The 15,820-nt window shown below is 40.8% G+C and overlaps 2 protein-coding genes across 2 annotated transcripts; one reads left to right on the top strand and one right to left on the bottom strand.

The window, feature by feature from the left end:
- The first annotated feature begins 1,936 nt into the window (after positions 1 to 1,936).
- On the top strand, positions 1,937 to 6,560 carry LOC137872280 (scavenger receptor cysteine-rich type 1 protein M130-like). Its single transcript, XM_068710450.1, has 4 exons — positions 1,937 to 2,257; positions 2,351 to 2,635; positions 4,553 to 4,882; positions 5,674 to 6,560. Exons 1-4 carry the CDS (start codon positions 2,140 to 2,142, stop codon positions 5,817 to 5,819), a joined length of 879 nt encoding a protein of 292 aa, XP_068566551.1. The 5' UTR covers positions 1,937 to 2,139; the 3' UTR covers positions 5,820 to 6,560.
- Positions 6,561 to 11,395: 4,835 nt separating this feature from the next.
- LOC137872277 (G2/M phase-specific E3 ubiquitin-protein ligase-like) lies at positions 11,396 to 15,160 on the bottom strand. The gene is made up of 11 exons (XM_068710448.1): positions 15,068 to 15,160; positions 14,879 to 14,954; positions 14,526 to 14,760; positions 13,680 to 13,739; positions 13,364 to 13,569; positions 13,078 to 13,177; positions 12,912 to 12,990; positions 12,502 to 12,590; positions 12,133 to 12,289; positions 11,856 to 11,976; positions 11,396 to 11,694 (listed from the first exon to the last, which is right to left on the bottom strand). The coding sequence occupies exons 1-11, from the start codon at positions 15,158 to 15,160 to the stop codon at positions 11,396 to 11,398; spliced, it is 1,515 nt and encodes a 504-aa protein (XP_068566549.1).
- Between the last annotated feature and the right edge of the window lie 660 nt (positions 15,161 to 15,820).

The raw sequence follows: 15,820 nt of genomic DNA, 5'->3' as shown, positions 1-15,820 counted from the left end.
AACCTCACCGCACGTCACTGCTTCACAGACACCCTTGAACAAAACTCTCGGCTAAATCAACTGAGATTAAGCAGTAAATGAGCAGTGGTGTCCACAGCTAACAGTTTCCTTATCTAACCTAAACATTCACCAAGCTACCTCCCCTCACATGTCTCTGCATTCCTCCTGTTCTCTCTTTATTTCTCTCTCTGCGTTTCTTTTCTCTTCGCCCCGCCCTCTCCTTTACCTACAACCAATTACCGCAGGTGAGGCTGAATGACACCTAGAGTAACCAATCAAACAACAAAGCTCAAACTGAAGGCACTATCAGTGTTTTTTAATTTTTTAACTCTCACTTAGTTTAACACATTGTTTGCTGTCAATATTGTTTGGAGCTGTTTATTTCAACTCCTTATTCAACTATTTACATCCTACTTTATTTAGGACTAAATGATCTTAATCCCTCAGTTAACCACTTTCTCTTAATTTAATTAAACTAAATTACTTTCAGGTTGATTTCCTTACTGAGTTATTTCATCCAACTTTATTAGGAACTAACTTGTTTTAATAGCTAACTTTTACACCAGGGCTTCATCTATGTGACAATCGACTTCCTATGTTTTGGTCCAGTCCCTCCCTGACTACATCCTGGGAATCTGTGTATAAAACACTCTCTGAGGTGCTCTATCCCTTCATGAGCCTTCACCTGTCTCTTCCTTATTCGGTGTACCATTAGATTCTCCATTGTCTGCTTTCAAACGTGACTTTTCTGCATGTTTAACTCTACTGGCTCAGCACCTGGTGTTGCTGAAGTGGAGACATGTTTCTTCATCAAGTTCAAGGCACATCTTCTGAGGTGTGGATACTTGTGTTCCATCAGTAAGTCCCATAACTCTTCATTCATGCCAGGTGTTTCCCTTGATTTGATCTCAATGTAAATGTGCAGTGAGAGAATCTCTGTCTCAGCAGCAGAGCTGTCCAGGTGGAACACTGATACTATTTAGCTCTCAGTGAAGCTCTTCTGATGTTCTCATGTTGCTCCTCAGAGATGTTAAGCTGCACAATGTCTTTGTCCTGATGTTTCACTTTTGTCTGATGTGAGGAAAGTTCACAGCGTTGAAGCCTACTTGACAGCAGTGGTGTCTTTTAAACGTGTTTCCTTCACTGATCCTGTTGATGACATGTTCATCAGAATCCTGCAGCTCTAAATCAGCTTCGTTGAACAGTAGAGGGAGATCTGTCACAAACACTGAATCCAGAAGCCACTGGTAGTCCTCTAGCTGTGCATCTTCTGCATGTGATGAAAGATTCAGAAAGTCTCACTGAATGTCAACAACAATGTTCCTCTGCTCAGCATCTTACTGTGTGTGTGCAGCAGTAGGTCTCTGTGTTCAAAGCCCTTCTCCTCCAAGTGAGTCCAGAATACCATTCTCTGTAGAGTCCTGGTCCCAACACAACTCACAGTCTTCAAGGCAACATCCCTCCCTTCTTTCATGTTGAACATCTTCACCACAACGCTTGCTGCTGAATTCTACATGATAATAAAGGAAGTAGAGGAACATTCTCTCTGTTAGCACAACATGATGAACCCAGTAGCACTAATCCGTCTCTGAGCTTCTGAGCTCCGTTTCATAATGCAGCTCCAAAGTGTCCTACTTTGGTAAGACCACGCTCACACTGCAGACAAGACAGACGCTGTTTGAATCTCAGTAAACATGACAAGAATTCTCCTCCAGTCTGACTCAATATGTTAACTTTATGATCTTTGATATTTGTGTTTTGAGCTAACTTAGCTAGCTGGTTATTGCTTATTATTATTATTATTATTATTATAAATATTATTGACTTATTGTATTATTGAATTGTGTCTCTGAATTGTTGTTTCATGACATCTTGTTATTTAGTGTCTGGTGTCTTTTCTCTCTCTCTCTTTCATCTTCTATCATCTCTCCAGACTCTGTCAGGCTGGTGAATGGGACTAGTCTGTGCTCAGGCAGACTGGAGGTGAAGTCTAACCAGTCTAACCAGTCTAACCAGTGGTGGTCCTCAGTGTGTGAAGATGACTTTGACCAGCAGGATGCAGAGGTGCTCTGTAGGGAGCTTGGCTGTGGGGCTCCTTCAGTCCTCCAGGGGGCGCTCTATGGAGAAGTGGAGGCTCCAATGTGGACCAGAGAGTTCCAGTGTGGAGGCAATGAGTCTGCTCTGCTGGACTGTAGAAGCTCAGGCTCAGATAGAAACACCTGCTCACCTGGCAAAGCTGTTGGACTCACCTGCTCAGGTAGAAGAGGAGCTGCAGCTTTGATCTGGTTCATTTCTGTTCTACTGAAACTCACTTTGTTCTTTTACTGACGACTCTCTTGTTTCTGTTCAGAACCTGTCAGGTTGGTGGGAGGAGCCAGTCGCTGTGCAGGAACACTGGAGGTGAAACATCAAGGAGACTGGAGACCAGTAGAAGACTCTTACTGGACCCTGAAGGAAGCAGCCGTTGCCTGTAGAGATCTGGACTGTGGCTCTGCTGTTTCTACCAGACGGAGAAAGGAGTCCTCACAGAGATCTGTGTGGAGGATCAACTCTACCTGTGTTCACTCTGGATCTGCTCTGAGAGAGTGTTTAATATCAGATTCCTCTTCCGTCATCGTGGATCTCACCTGCTCAGGTAAGCCCATCAGTGACATCATCTATGTAGCACCCCAACACTCTATAGAGAGTAGACCTAAGTTACCCTTTAAACTGGAATGATGGGGTGTTTGGTATCCTAAGGTAGCTACCACCAAGGTTTACCTGATTTGGGTGAAATTTAGATTATTTATATTACGCTCTTAATAAACTGTAAAACTTAATAGATCTAAACACTTAGACCACACTCTATTTTTAATAACTGACCACAGACAACTTTTTGGGATGAAAAGGAAATAAAGGTTTACTGACTGCTTTTTACAATGTTCAAATCATATTTACGATTTCAGGGGACAAGAAACAAAACAGCAATAACACAAATTAGAAACCTTTTAACATAAGAAATAGTACTTTCTGAAATAATATGAAACCAAAAGTTAATAAGTAAACAAATTGTTTGGACAAGTATATAAAAGTGAATTATCTTCTATCAACACAACTTGAATGTCTTCAGCTTTCTTTGTGAAAACCCCTATTCCCTTTATTCACTTCTTTACTACAGCAGAACTCAGTGTATAACAGAATAGTTCAACTTTAAACACACATGGGCCCACACACACTCACTCACACAACAATAAGAAAGCTGCAGGCCTGTGGAGCTCGGGTGCGGTGATGCCTCCTGAATCCTTATCCTCAGCAGAGCAAAGACACAGAAAGTCTAAAGTCACAGTTCAGCTTCAGTCTTGGAGAAAACAGTTTGTAGTCCAAAAAATGAAACACGTTGACAGCGGAGGTGAAGACCACGGCGGTGAAGTCCTCCTCAGGAACACACCAACAGTCCTTTCTGGTCAGCAATGGCGTCCTCTGGTCCAGTGACTCAGCAACTTTTACTCTTCACAGACACCCTTGAACCCTTGAGATTAAGCAGTAAATGAGCAGTGCTGTCCACTTAGTTTAACCCATTGTTTGCTGTCAATATTGTTTAGAGCTGTTTATTTCAACTACTTATTCAACTATTTACATCCTACTTTATTTAGGACTAAATTATCTATAATTGTTTCCATAATAAAAGTTATTGAGGGAAATATCAGATCATGGAAAGACAAATCTTTCTAATGAATGAAGAAAGTTGTTTGTGATCCTTTTGTTGTTCAGACTACAATGAACATCTATTTAAACCAGATGAATCAGAAAACATATCAAATATAAACTAGAGTTTAATCTGTGATCTGTCTTCACTCTGGTGTGAAACTGTAGTCAGTCAGTCCGATCAGCTGCAGCGTCCAATCACATCACTGACGAACAGTAAGGGGCCCTTAAAACACTTCCTGGAAGCCTGTTCTTGTGCGTCCTCGCTCATGGCTCCTCGATCCTCGATCCTCCGAGCAGGAATAAGAGCTTTGGGTCGGCCGTCAATATGGCGGCGCAGAACAACTTCCGGTTCAAGCGAAGAGCGAGGAAATGACAACTAAGAGACTTGGGATGTACCTATTGGTCGGTGTGTTTCTTGCACCGCTGAACAAGTGCCATAAAGGCTGGAAAAGCTGCGCCGGTTAATTCTCAATTATCTAACGGTTTTAGGTCCAGGGTCCGGATACAACGACGTCTGGGTCCGGATCCGGTCCGCAGTCCACCGATTAGTGACCCCTGATCTATGACATCATCTCTGACAGCAATGTTTCCAGTATGTTAATTCCTCTGTCGCAGTGACAGTCAGTGGGTTTGCATTGGACTGAACTGTAAAGTTAACCAGGACAACGACATCCTGAAGTGTAGAGAGGTGGGCTTGTTTCTGGAAGCTTCAAAGCCTCCATAGACTGCTGAGCTCCACCTGGCAGGACACACCTGTCTGTCTCTCTGTCTGTCTGTCAGACCTGTGACATCACGTCCTCATTCAGGGTCCATCTTGTTCAACGGAGGGTAAACGTGAACTTTCCTCATCTTTCTGTGTTTACAGACCTGCTGCTTCAGCCAATCATCTCTGTGTCCTCCTCAATGTACGGGGTCTCTGAGGCCCAGCAGCAGGGGGCTCGGGCGCTCAGGCGCTCCACCTTCACCATCCTCTGCTCCATCCAGCCACAGTACCCAGGAGGCTCCTTCCAGCTCACCTTCACCTCCTCCAACTCAGCACACAACTACACCCAGCCAGCTGTCAATCACTCTGCCCACTTCCTGTTTCCTGCTGCAGAGCCCGCCCACCAAGGAAGCTACAGCTGTGTTTATCACCTCTATGTTTTTAATCATACCTTCTCCTCTGAGAGCCGTCTGCTCTCCATCACTGTCTTGGGTAAGCTGACTGTTTACATGCAGGTTTGAAGATGATTGGTCCAAACTGACTGAAGATGATCAGCTGACCACAGAGTCCATGTTGTTGTTTCTGGAGTGACACTGTGACTCCTGTCATTGTGTTACACATGTCATATAGTAACCAAACCTAAACACAGTCTATCAAAGACAACAGCTAACAATCTACTGTAGGACAGAGCAGGTTTGGTTACCAGGATAACTCTGGTTCTCTGAGATCTGAAGCAGTTTCTGACGTGACTAATCACAAAGCTGCACTGCCACCACATCACTCATAACACCCTTCAGCCCCCAACTCGCCATTTTCAAGTGTAGTTCCTCCACCTATCAGAATCAAGAAGGGCGGTGTGCTCCGATACCTCACTCAGAGAACCAGGGTGATCCTGGAGACCAAACGTTGAGACGTCATTAATGATAGAAATTATGTACGATAGGTCCACTTCTTATCTAACGTCTGTGGTTCAAACAGTGAACATGAAGTAAACATGGAGAGTAATACGTGTCAGTGGTTGTAGGTTTCAGGGTCAATGGAGCTGTTGGACTCATGATGTCGTGTGATGTGATGACTGTCCATGTGTTTGTTCATGATTACCTCTGATCATCAAATCCATCGTCCTGCTGCTGACTCTGCTGGTGGTGAACGTTGCCCTTTACTTCTACTGTAAGGTAGTGACACACATCTGTTGTTTAGACCAGCGACTGAAATGAAGCTCTCGCTCTGTGTTCAGTGAACTGAAGACAGGACTGTGCTGTCATGTCTCTCCAGGCCAACAGGGGGCGGATGCCGTGCAGACAGAAGAACACTGAGCTGGATCATTATATCCTGGGTGTTCCTGCAGCTGAAGAAGAAGAAGAAGAAGGAGCTCAGGGAGCAGAGTAGCTCCTCCAAGGAGCTCATCTCACATCCAGATGATTTCTAACACACAACCACCATCAGCTCCCTTTGATAGCATGTTCCCTTGAGACAAGAAGGCTGAATATGATATCACATTATTACAGCCTGTCTTTGTTACTCTCAACAATGTGTTGGTCTCTCCATACCTTCTGACTTCCTGTCTGTGGCTCTCAGCTCCAAGCCCATTGGTCTCCCATCTTTAAAAACACCTCACAGATATAAAGTTTCATTTAAAAGTAGACTTGAGAGCAGGTTTACCAGAGTCCAAGCAGAAACCAAAGACTATCAGGATCAATGTTAATGTGATATATTAGAATAAACATGAACCATTGACTTATATCTTCTACATTCTGTAGAACGATACTCAATGTTGACAATCTGTTGGTGTTTGTCCTTTAAAACATATAATGAACTTCATGACTTCACTTATTGTAGTGAGCAAGATTTTGGCAGCAGGACAACATTTAGCTAAAAGATATTCATAATAATACAAATATGAACAGCGTCCCGCTGTGATCAGCCCCTAAAACCTCATTTATTTCTCTTTCAGAAATGTTACTATTTTGCTCATTGTTGTACTTCATGATTTTACTTCATTGTTGTACTTCATGATTTTACTTCATTTTGTAATTAAGGATTTTACTTATTTTTTTCATAATTAAGGCTTTTCTTATTTCGTTAGAATGTTGTTATTAAGGATTTTGCTTATTTTTTATAATTAAGGATTTTGCTTGCATCATAAGACAACTGTAATTTTAGATTATGCTTGTTTTTTATAATTAGAGGGTTTTACTTAAAACATGCATTTTGGTTAATTTTGTAATTTAGGATTTTACTTATTTTATAAGAATTTTTCTTATTTTGTACTTCATGAATGAATAATGTTGCAATCAAGGCATTTACAATTTTTCTAATTAAGGATTTTGCTTTTTTCATAAGAACATTGTCATTATGGATTTAGTTTGTTTTTTATAATTAAGGATTTTGCTTATTTCACAATAATTTAGCAAATTTTTGTTCCTCATAAATTGAGTTAATTTTGTAATTAAGGAATTCAAAAAAATTGTAATAAAGGAATTTGCTTAAATCATGAGCGTTTCGCTTGATTTTGTAATTAACAAAATTACCTTTTTCATAAAAATGTTGCTGATTTCGTACTTCATGAATTTACAACATTATGTAACTAAAGATTTTTCTTATTGATAAGAATGTTGTAATTATGGGTTTTTCTTATTTCATAAGAACTTTGCTTATTTTTTTTTACTTTTTTAAAGATATTTAGTCAAAATAATAAGAGATTAAGTTAAAATGATGTGATAAGTATTTTTATTTGTATTGTTCCCAACTTTCACAATCTACTTTTTCTATTTTCTTGGAGAAGTTTGTCATGGAAAGCTAAAGTTTTGAGTTAGACGACATCATGCCGGACTTGATGTGAAAATGTTCCTCTTTTAATTAACCTCGCTTAGCAACAAGGGTACGCAGTGGTAGAGGTTGATATCAGAGAACAAAGAGACTCTTAAGTCTGTTTAAAACCTGTATTTATATCTTTAAAACCTTTGATTCACTTTACAACAACAGAACAAAGGGACATTTAACAGGTTTTTTTCATCTAGACCACATAAGACCAGGTCTGGGTCAGAACCCTCTTGATGGAGACTTAATAAACCTGGTCTGGATCAACAAAGAGACTCCTAAGTCTGTTTAAAACCTTTGATTCACTTTACAACAACAGAATAAAGGCGGTTTCATGGTCTTTTCTGAATGTAACTGTGAAGCCTGTGAAGCTGCTGTTGCTCCGTCTGTCCACATGATGGCGATGTTCTCCAACACGTGAAGCTGAAGCAGCTGATGAAGAACACAGAGTTCACACAGGTGACATGAGTCACTTCATTCAGTGTTTAACAGCATCCATCAGCCTTAGCTGCTCTCTGCTCACTGATCATGAGTGAAGGTTCAACACATCACACATCAAATCAGTCACTTTGTGGAGGACACTTCACGGTTCATTCTCTTCAAATGTGACGGCTGCTTGTGATGAAATCCTTCTGCACATTAATGTGTGTATCTGTGTTCACTAAGAAACAAGAATCCAATGAAAGTCGTTACAGAATCCTTGATGTACTTCTGGAAACACACCAAACATCTGAAGCTACATCAAGGTCACCAAAGGTCACTTCATCTGTCCAATCATTTTAGTTTTAGGTGGTAGAATTTCAAATAATTGATTGACAGAATATGAATCGGCAACTTCTTGATGATATTACTGATAATAATAAAGTCATTTTTCAAGAAAGAAAATCCAAATATTGCATTGTTTCATCATTTCAAATGTGATCATTTGCTGCTTTTGTCTGAACATGATAAATAAATCAAATACATTTTGGTTTTGGACAAACAGAGTCTGAGGAAACTATAGATTTTCAATTAAATTAAATTTATTTTGTATTGCCTATATCACAAATCACAAATTTGCCTCAGAGGGCTTTACAATCTGTACACATGTGACATCCTCTGACCTTTGACCCTCACATCAGAACAGGAAGAACTCCCCAAAAAGCCTTTAACAGAGAAAAGAGGAAGAGAGCTTAGAGAGAGCACCAGAGGAGGATCCTCTATCAGGATGGACAGAAGTGTGAGAGATGTCATGTGGACACAATGAACAACACAACAGAGTTACAACTCATTCAATGCATATGACAGAACATATTCATATCATGAGAGTAGTGAGTGTAATGATGATGGAGAGATTATGACTACTAATAATAACAGCAGCAGTGGATATAGTAGAATAACTAATAATAAAACCAGTAAAGGTATTGGTACTAGAAATAGAAATGTGATAATAATAATAATAATACTGATAGTAACAGTGGGTGTCAGCAGGACCAGGGTCCAGATAAGACCACGATCCATGGAAACCTGTGAGGAGAGAAAGCACCAAGACTCCAGAGAAGAAGCAAAGTGAGTCATGTGAATTAATGGAGCATGAATTCATACAGAAGGAGAGAGAGGAGAGGAGAGAGGAGCTCAGTGGATCCTAGGAAGTAGTCTGTAGTAGTCTGAGTCTACATGACTCTAAACCTGAGGGCTAGGGTTCATTTTGGTGAAGAGAGAGTTTAAGAGAGTTGGGGATCAGTAGTTTAGACTTCATCAACTGGCCCGGCCTGAACTTCTTTTCCAGGAGGTTTTGAAGAACTTCTGCTGGGACCGGAGCCTGGCTGGACCGGTCTGCATCTCAGAACATCAGTGGCCACTAAATTCAAAGGTAAGCAGAGCCTTTATTTCAGCTGATTCTGATGGTGTCTGTGTGCAGGACTCCACCCAGGTGAGGCAAATCAGAGTGTTCCTTGTATTACTGGGAGGATTCATGTGGACAGCAGTACATGCCTCTATGCAAGGTAAACCACAGCAACATTTAGTGTAGAACATATAGAGGGGTTATGAGGAAAGGTCGTATTTGAAAGCGGTGAAGACAGATGATATTAGAATAGTGGCGTGCGTAGTGTGACGACCCTCCTCCTCCAGACACTGGGTGTCCCTGTTGTGTTTGATTATCTGCTGCAGGTGCTGATCGGAGGGTCGTCAGCAGGATGAGCCTCACCTGAGCCGGCTCTGCCTTAAAAACATCTTCATTTGGCAGCCTCACTCTCTGGGAGAGGACCTCCTTTAAGCCACCAGCATCACACTGTTCTTTGGCTTTATAGGATACACTGCCACACACGTCACACATGCACTTCAGAACTGACAACTCATACCTACCTTTAGCATCTGTTTCATTGGTTAATAAGGTCATAAAATGCTTTTGTTAGCAGCCAGCTCGCTGGTCTCTCTGTTTGCTCTCAGTCTGTGAGCCGGGCTGTGACAGCAGATAAAGGTGTGCAGTTGTCAAAATGTGTGAGTTTGTTATAAATGTTGGAGGAAAGTGAAGCCGGCAGGAGTCCTTTTTCTTCTTCTCTCTCTCGCTCCAGACACAGAGAGAAGAGGTGGGGCTGAAGCAGTACAGAGCTCTTTCTTCTTCTCTCTTCACAGGAGCAGAGAGGAGAGGAGGTCTGAAGGCTAAAGCAGCACTTTAATTACACTTTTACATTTATGCTTTCTGTTCACCCATCTGCATTGTACAAAAAAGACCCGTGTTTAAATTGACAGGAGAGCAAAGTTTCCGTTCAGTTACATGATGATGCGTTGTTGGAAAAACACAGAATGATATTTGCATAATGCTTGTACTTTTCCATGACCTGTTTGCATTTAGCCTTCAATTTCATATGACCTTGCTAATCACAGATGGTTTTTGAAGACAGATATCACATTCACTTCAAAGAGGTGCACACCTGGGCAGACAGCCACACAGCCACACAATCACATATGAATCAACCAAGAAGATGGTTGAAACTGGTTGAAACTGGTCCAGACCTTCACTCTACCATGTGAGAAAGCTGTTTGTCACAGTGTATAAAAGACAGCGACTTAGAGTCAGAGCTCTGAGCAGCTACGAGACTCATCACTGATAAAAATAAACTAAGAAATAAATGAAATAAAATAAATATATATATATCATTTAGTAAAATCAACAAATATAAATGAGGTAAAATGAGGCACAAAGGTGCAAAAACGGTAGAGAAAAACAGGGAACAGGAAAAAAGAGAAAGTGAGAAAAGACGTGAAAATGAAGGAACAAGTAACTTGTATCTCCATGTGAATTTGTCGGGGAGAACAGACGACACTGTAGTCTTCCAGAGACCACGACCAGAGCCTCGTCCGAATCCACTTCCACCTCCACCGTACCAACCCGATCCTGCCCTGCCACCGCACAATCCACTCAACCCCTTCAGCACCCCCCTCCAACGCACTCCTGCCGTGCCTCGGCGCCCCCATCCACATCAGGCATCGCCATCGGTCCGGTGGCTTCAGGCAATCTCCTCGGGTCGCCAGACTCCCGGTGGACTCCCGCCAGACTCCCGGTGGACTCCCGCACACACCAGAGCAAGTAAGATGCATGGATTAACCTCTGATCCTGAATATCTATCCTGATATCTATCCTCTTACCGCCGTAGCTCCGCTACGCTATTACGCAATGGCTATAATCGTAATTAATGTATGTGTTTGGTCCATCTCAGATCCTGCAAGCAGAACACTTGCAGGATGAGGAACCTGACGGTGCTGATCCGGAGCATGGGGTCACTGTAGCAGAGGTGCCATGCCCCTTGTCAGCTGAAGGTCTTTCTGCAGTGCAGCAAGTAAACCCCACCGTCAATTCCTCTTCTTTTGGACGGGACATTTATATGCATGTCCTTCAACTGGCCTCATTTTTTGGATGAAGTTTCTCAATGATATACTTGATGCACATCTCATGTGCTGAATCTAAAACAAGTATGCACTTTTAACTCATCACAAATGAAGCACAGTCAATAGATACTTCTGTGTGTTTATTTTGCTCACTCACGTTATAACAAGGTGGCATAAAGAGCTGCAGTATGAAATGATTCTGGAACATTTTGTTTGTTTGTTTCACTAAAGAATAGAAAACATAAAGAATAAGCACAAGGGAAACACATTATGAACCAGAACCATGCTCTTGCCAATAACTCTTTAACACATTTATCACACTCTATCAAACCCTGCACCGTACTTAATGGCAGTTTGCAGGAGTGTTTTAAAGGATTCATAATCTGTAATGTGGGCTACTGGGAATGTGATGGTGTCTGTGCAAGCACTGACACTTGGGTAACATACAGTGTGGTTAGGCATGGCATTCAGACACCAATGATCAAATTTCACTGTGAGATTGAATGTTTGCCGATCTTCCAAAAGCAGATGTCTGTGAGCTTGACCGGTCATCCACTGCATGACTGAGGATACAGTCAAAGCCTCTCCTGCAGCGTCGCCATCAGGTTGTGCATCTTGAAGAGAAATACAAAGTGTAGACCAGAATAAATCTCTCCAGTCATTTTATATGCAAACAGTTCAATATTATGCTCATTAAGTTATATGGTATAGAATTAGGGTGGAAATCTAAATTTTCAATCACAAATCATTATTTTAAATGAATGGTTGGACATACCGTCAAGTTCTAGGAGGAAATCTTGGAAGTGCTCCAAGATTTTTGATTCCTTCACTTGCTTACTTGAACCGCTTACACTCAACTCCGGGGCCAGATGGGATATGATGTAATGTGAGTCAACCTACATTTCAAACATAGTGATGCTCAATGAGATTCCTCAAAACTGAGCTAGTTAAGAAGCAGAAAGGAAGTTATGGAAATACTATGTAGAACAACTAGTAAACACTCAAAGCAATACTCATGCATACTGAGTCGTCGTCTCTGGAGATGAAGAGACATCTTCTGGCTTTGTCTGCATCACTTTGATGAGGCCATATACTTTCAGGACCTCACGCAGTTGCTGAAGCATGGGCATGCGTTTAGTCTTCACATGAAGTCGAATCGCCCTGAATACAGAAAAAAATATTTTAAGGAAAGGGAAATAATCTCCAAGTCAAGCTGTCCAGGTGTAGTAGTTAAGACTTTAGGGAAGCAGGCTCAGGAAAATGGCCTTGAACAAGGCTTTGCTACTACATGTAGACAACGTGGTTTATTTTGTGTGGTTTATTTTTTTTAAAGAAAAAATAAACCACACAAGGCCTATGAGTATCTGAGGCCACACTACAATGTGTTACATCAGCAATAATATTTGATATTGTGTGAACACCTTAATATGTTCTCCATGTCAACTTTGCCAGTGTAGCCACAATCCAGAATGTCTTGGATGTGAGCAGTCATGTCAGAAGCATCTTCAATCTTAAATAATCATACCAAAAAGATTCAATTGTACTTTAATGCTTTGCATTCACAACACAGCATACCATTTCCCAGGATACCACAGTCCATGGTTTACAGCTGAATAGACAAGCATGAAATTCTTGCGTCATTCATCCTGTAAAGTGACTTAATACAATATTAACTGTTTTGGGCATTATATAAACATAAACAAGTAATTAAAACATTGTGTTGTGATAAAATTGATCTATGTCTATATTTTGCAAAAAAATTCAACTTACCATTGTTATTAATGGCGATAAAGTAGAGTCATGGGCACCCTTAGATGAAAGGTTCTCAGAGCAAAGGTAGCCATTCTTGCATAAAACGTGGTGCTGGTCCTCCTTGAGCTATGCTTACAGCAAATACTTCACCAGCTGTCCTACAAACAGGAACAGGGGGTTAAAAATACTCAGCATCAGTGCAGGGGGAGACTTCAGCTCACTTTTGTAATCATTAGGCGGAGTACCTAAATAACTCATCATCTAAATCATTCAAGGAATACTTTGGCATCTTCCCCCTTTCACTTTCTCCTTCAAAAAGTCGTTTCTCGATCCCAGCCACCATTGCTAAAATACAAAACAAAACAGTCAAAAGCATTACATAAGCCAAATTTTGTAGATTGTCAAAAAAGTAATTGAGCTCATACATTGACAAGTGCATTATTGTACATACGTTGTTAGCATCTTTAGCTGAATAGTTCTTCAATTCATTTTACCCTGGGGCAAATAAACTTATGATGGTCAACTACTCACTTGACAGAAACTCCTTTTTCAGGGCCCCCGTATCAATCCCTGGTTCTCCCAGGAATGTGATCCTCAAGGGATTCACAGGGCTGCCATTTTTTTTACGCTTCCATAACTTCAGACCTCTTTCCACCATGTTGTCTCTGGATACACAAATCTCAAAAGTCTTGCTGGAGTCCACCTGTGATCTTACCCACCTGATAACATCTTCCTCACTGTAAAAAGTTTAAAATCTTGAAATTAGCCTCACATTGGAATGCATTTAATGCCAACATATAAATACAGTCTATTTCATAATAAATGAATATACCATGAAATAATTTACCATGAAATAAGATCCATATCAGTATGAAGTGTGTCTCTTTGACAGGTTCTGTCCTCGCTACTATGAGAATAAAGGCAACAGTTATTCATCTTATTCATCACACAAATCTTGCATGATATCACTGCCGTCAATGGGTGTGTAACCCAGACTTTTGCATCTTCTATGACTATGTCTTCTATGTCTAAATATAGTAAATGCAATAAATCTACATGACACATACCAATTTATATGGCTTATCTTCAGAGTAGGAAAAATTGTCAAACAATTACCTTTGTCCACAACAGCTTGCATGTGCCTCGATGTCTGAGACAGGGAAGACATGGGTGCATATCGGGCATTGGACCTCTTCTTCCTACATGCGGACATATGAAATACGGACTTATATTATGGGCAATAACTGTAACATCAAAGGTGGCTAATTTTAACTTTTTTTTTAACTACTCTACCTTCTGAGGGCAGTGATCTTCACTGGATGATGAAGCAGATCCAGCAGATATTGAAACAGGTCCAGATGTCACTTCCTCAACAAACACCAAATCTTCATCCTGAATGTGAAAGAGTGCAGGCACATTTACAAGTCTAGTTGTATTAAGTCTGTTAAAAACTTTACACAACAACTTTTATCAAGGACTAATGTTCTACTGCTATTTAGTCTTGTGGAAAAATCAGATGGTTAAATATCATTAAAATGCACGATTCATGTTTGGCAACATATTCATATGATATACAATAATTTGTTGACAGCTTTTAAAGATGATATATTAAACAGAAAATTTTACTTGTTCCTAAAATTACATTATGTACTTATTTTGATCATCCTTAACCCCAAACTGTAAGGTACTTCACCTCTGTTTCAGGGTGTGAGTGAAGACAGTCATTGATATGGAGTGCCAGCAACTGGCTTTCGGCATCAGTGCAAACTCTGGTGCACTTGCAGGAAGAGGTGTTAGCTCTATTTCATCTTGGAGAGGAACAATATAGAGCATGGTCTTTCCTGCAGTTGAGGAACCTCTCAGTGTGGACCCAGTGTAGCCCTCAGCCTCCAGAGGAACAGCAGAGAGTTTTCTCCTTCCATGTCCACCTGTGAAAACACAAAAAAATGATGACTCAAAATCATGATGTATTCCTTCTCTTTTGGTTGTATTAACAGGTACAATAAACATAAAATATGTTTTCATTTAAGTACAGTAATTATGAACCTGCTGCTTTGTAAAGTAGCCATCTGTCCTCAAGATGTGCCATCTTTGGAAAGTTGGTTTTTAGTAGACTGGACAACTACATTAAAATAAAAACAATATGGGACAGTTTTATCATGTGAAAGGCATGAGACAAAATTTGTACTCTTGACGACACATTAGGCATTGTGCCTGCTTCAGCCTATAAAATACCTCTGCATGTGTAACGTCAGATGTCACTGACAAAGTCCTCTTTCCCCAGCCTGCCTGCATGAACTTCAACTCATCTGCTGAGGACGGAGTCATTTCAACTTTTGATGCCAGTAAAAAAAAGTCAGCTCAAAAGGCTTCCACATTTTCAAAACCTTTGCAGGCATGTGACCTCTGGTTAGCAGTCGTTTCTTGCCCCTAAAGAATCCAGGGAAGGACCTATGATTTTAGAAGAATAATATTACTTTTTGATTATTATAAGCACACTTCTCAACCAAGCGCACCACATCCAAGTATTCCAGAGTAAAGAACCCAACAGCTGCCCTTAACCAGATAACTTTCTAAAAAGCTCAACAAAACTGCATAATTAATGTTATATGACAGTTGCATAATTGTATTGCTGCCATCATGGTAAAAACCAGACTAATGACACATTTAACTGGGTCATTGACATGAGTGCATGTCTGTCTACCTGGCCATTTCAGTTTGCACTGAGGATCTCTCCATATCTGCCGCCAGATCCCATTCTGGTTCCCAGGTGGAGGGATTAATAAACGGGACCCGAGAAGAATCAGTGGTACCTTTAAAATGGTCCAGAAGTCTCAGTCTTCTATGATATCTATACAAGTCCCTTTTGAGCCCCTGCCTATCCACCACCAGTGGAGTAGGGATGAAGAAAAGGCCCCTCTCCAGCAGCCTTTCTTCATCTACTGTTAAAAAGAATGAAGAAGACAGATTTAAGATATTCGAATGGGG

Source organism: Cebidichthys violaceus, unplaced genomic scaffold (assembly GCF_023349555.1).
Source record: "Cebidichthys violaceus isolate CVI_PGR_0920_01 unplaced genomic scaffold, fCebVio1.0.p SCAF_155, whole genome shotgun sequence".
Classification (NCBI taxonomy): domain Eukaryota; kingdom Metazoa; phylum Chordata; class Actinopteri; order Perciformes; family Stichaeidae; genus Cebidichthys; species Cebidichthys violaceus.
The sequence above is the reverse complement of the archived record's forward strand: the minus strand, read 5'-3'. Positions and strand labels throughout refer to the sequence as shown.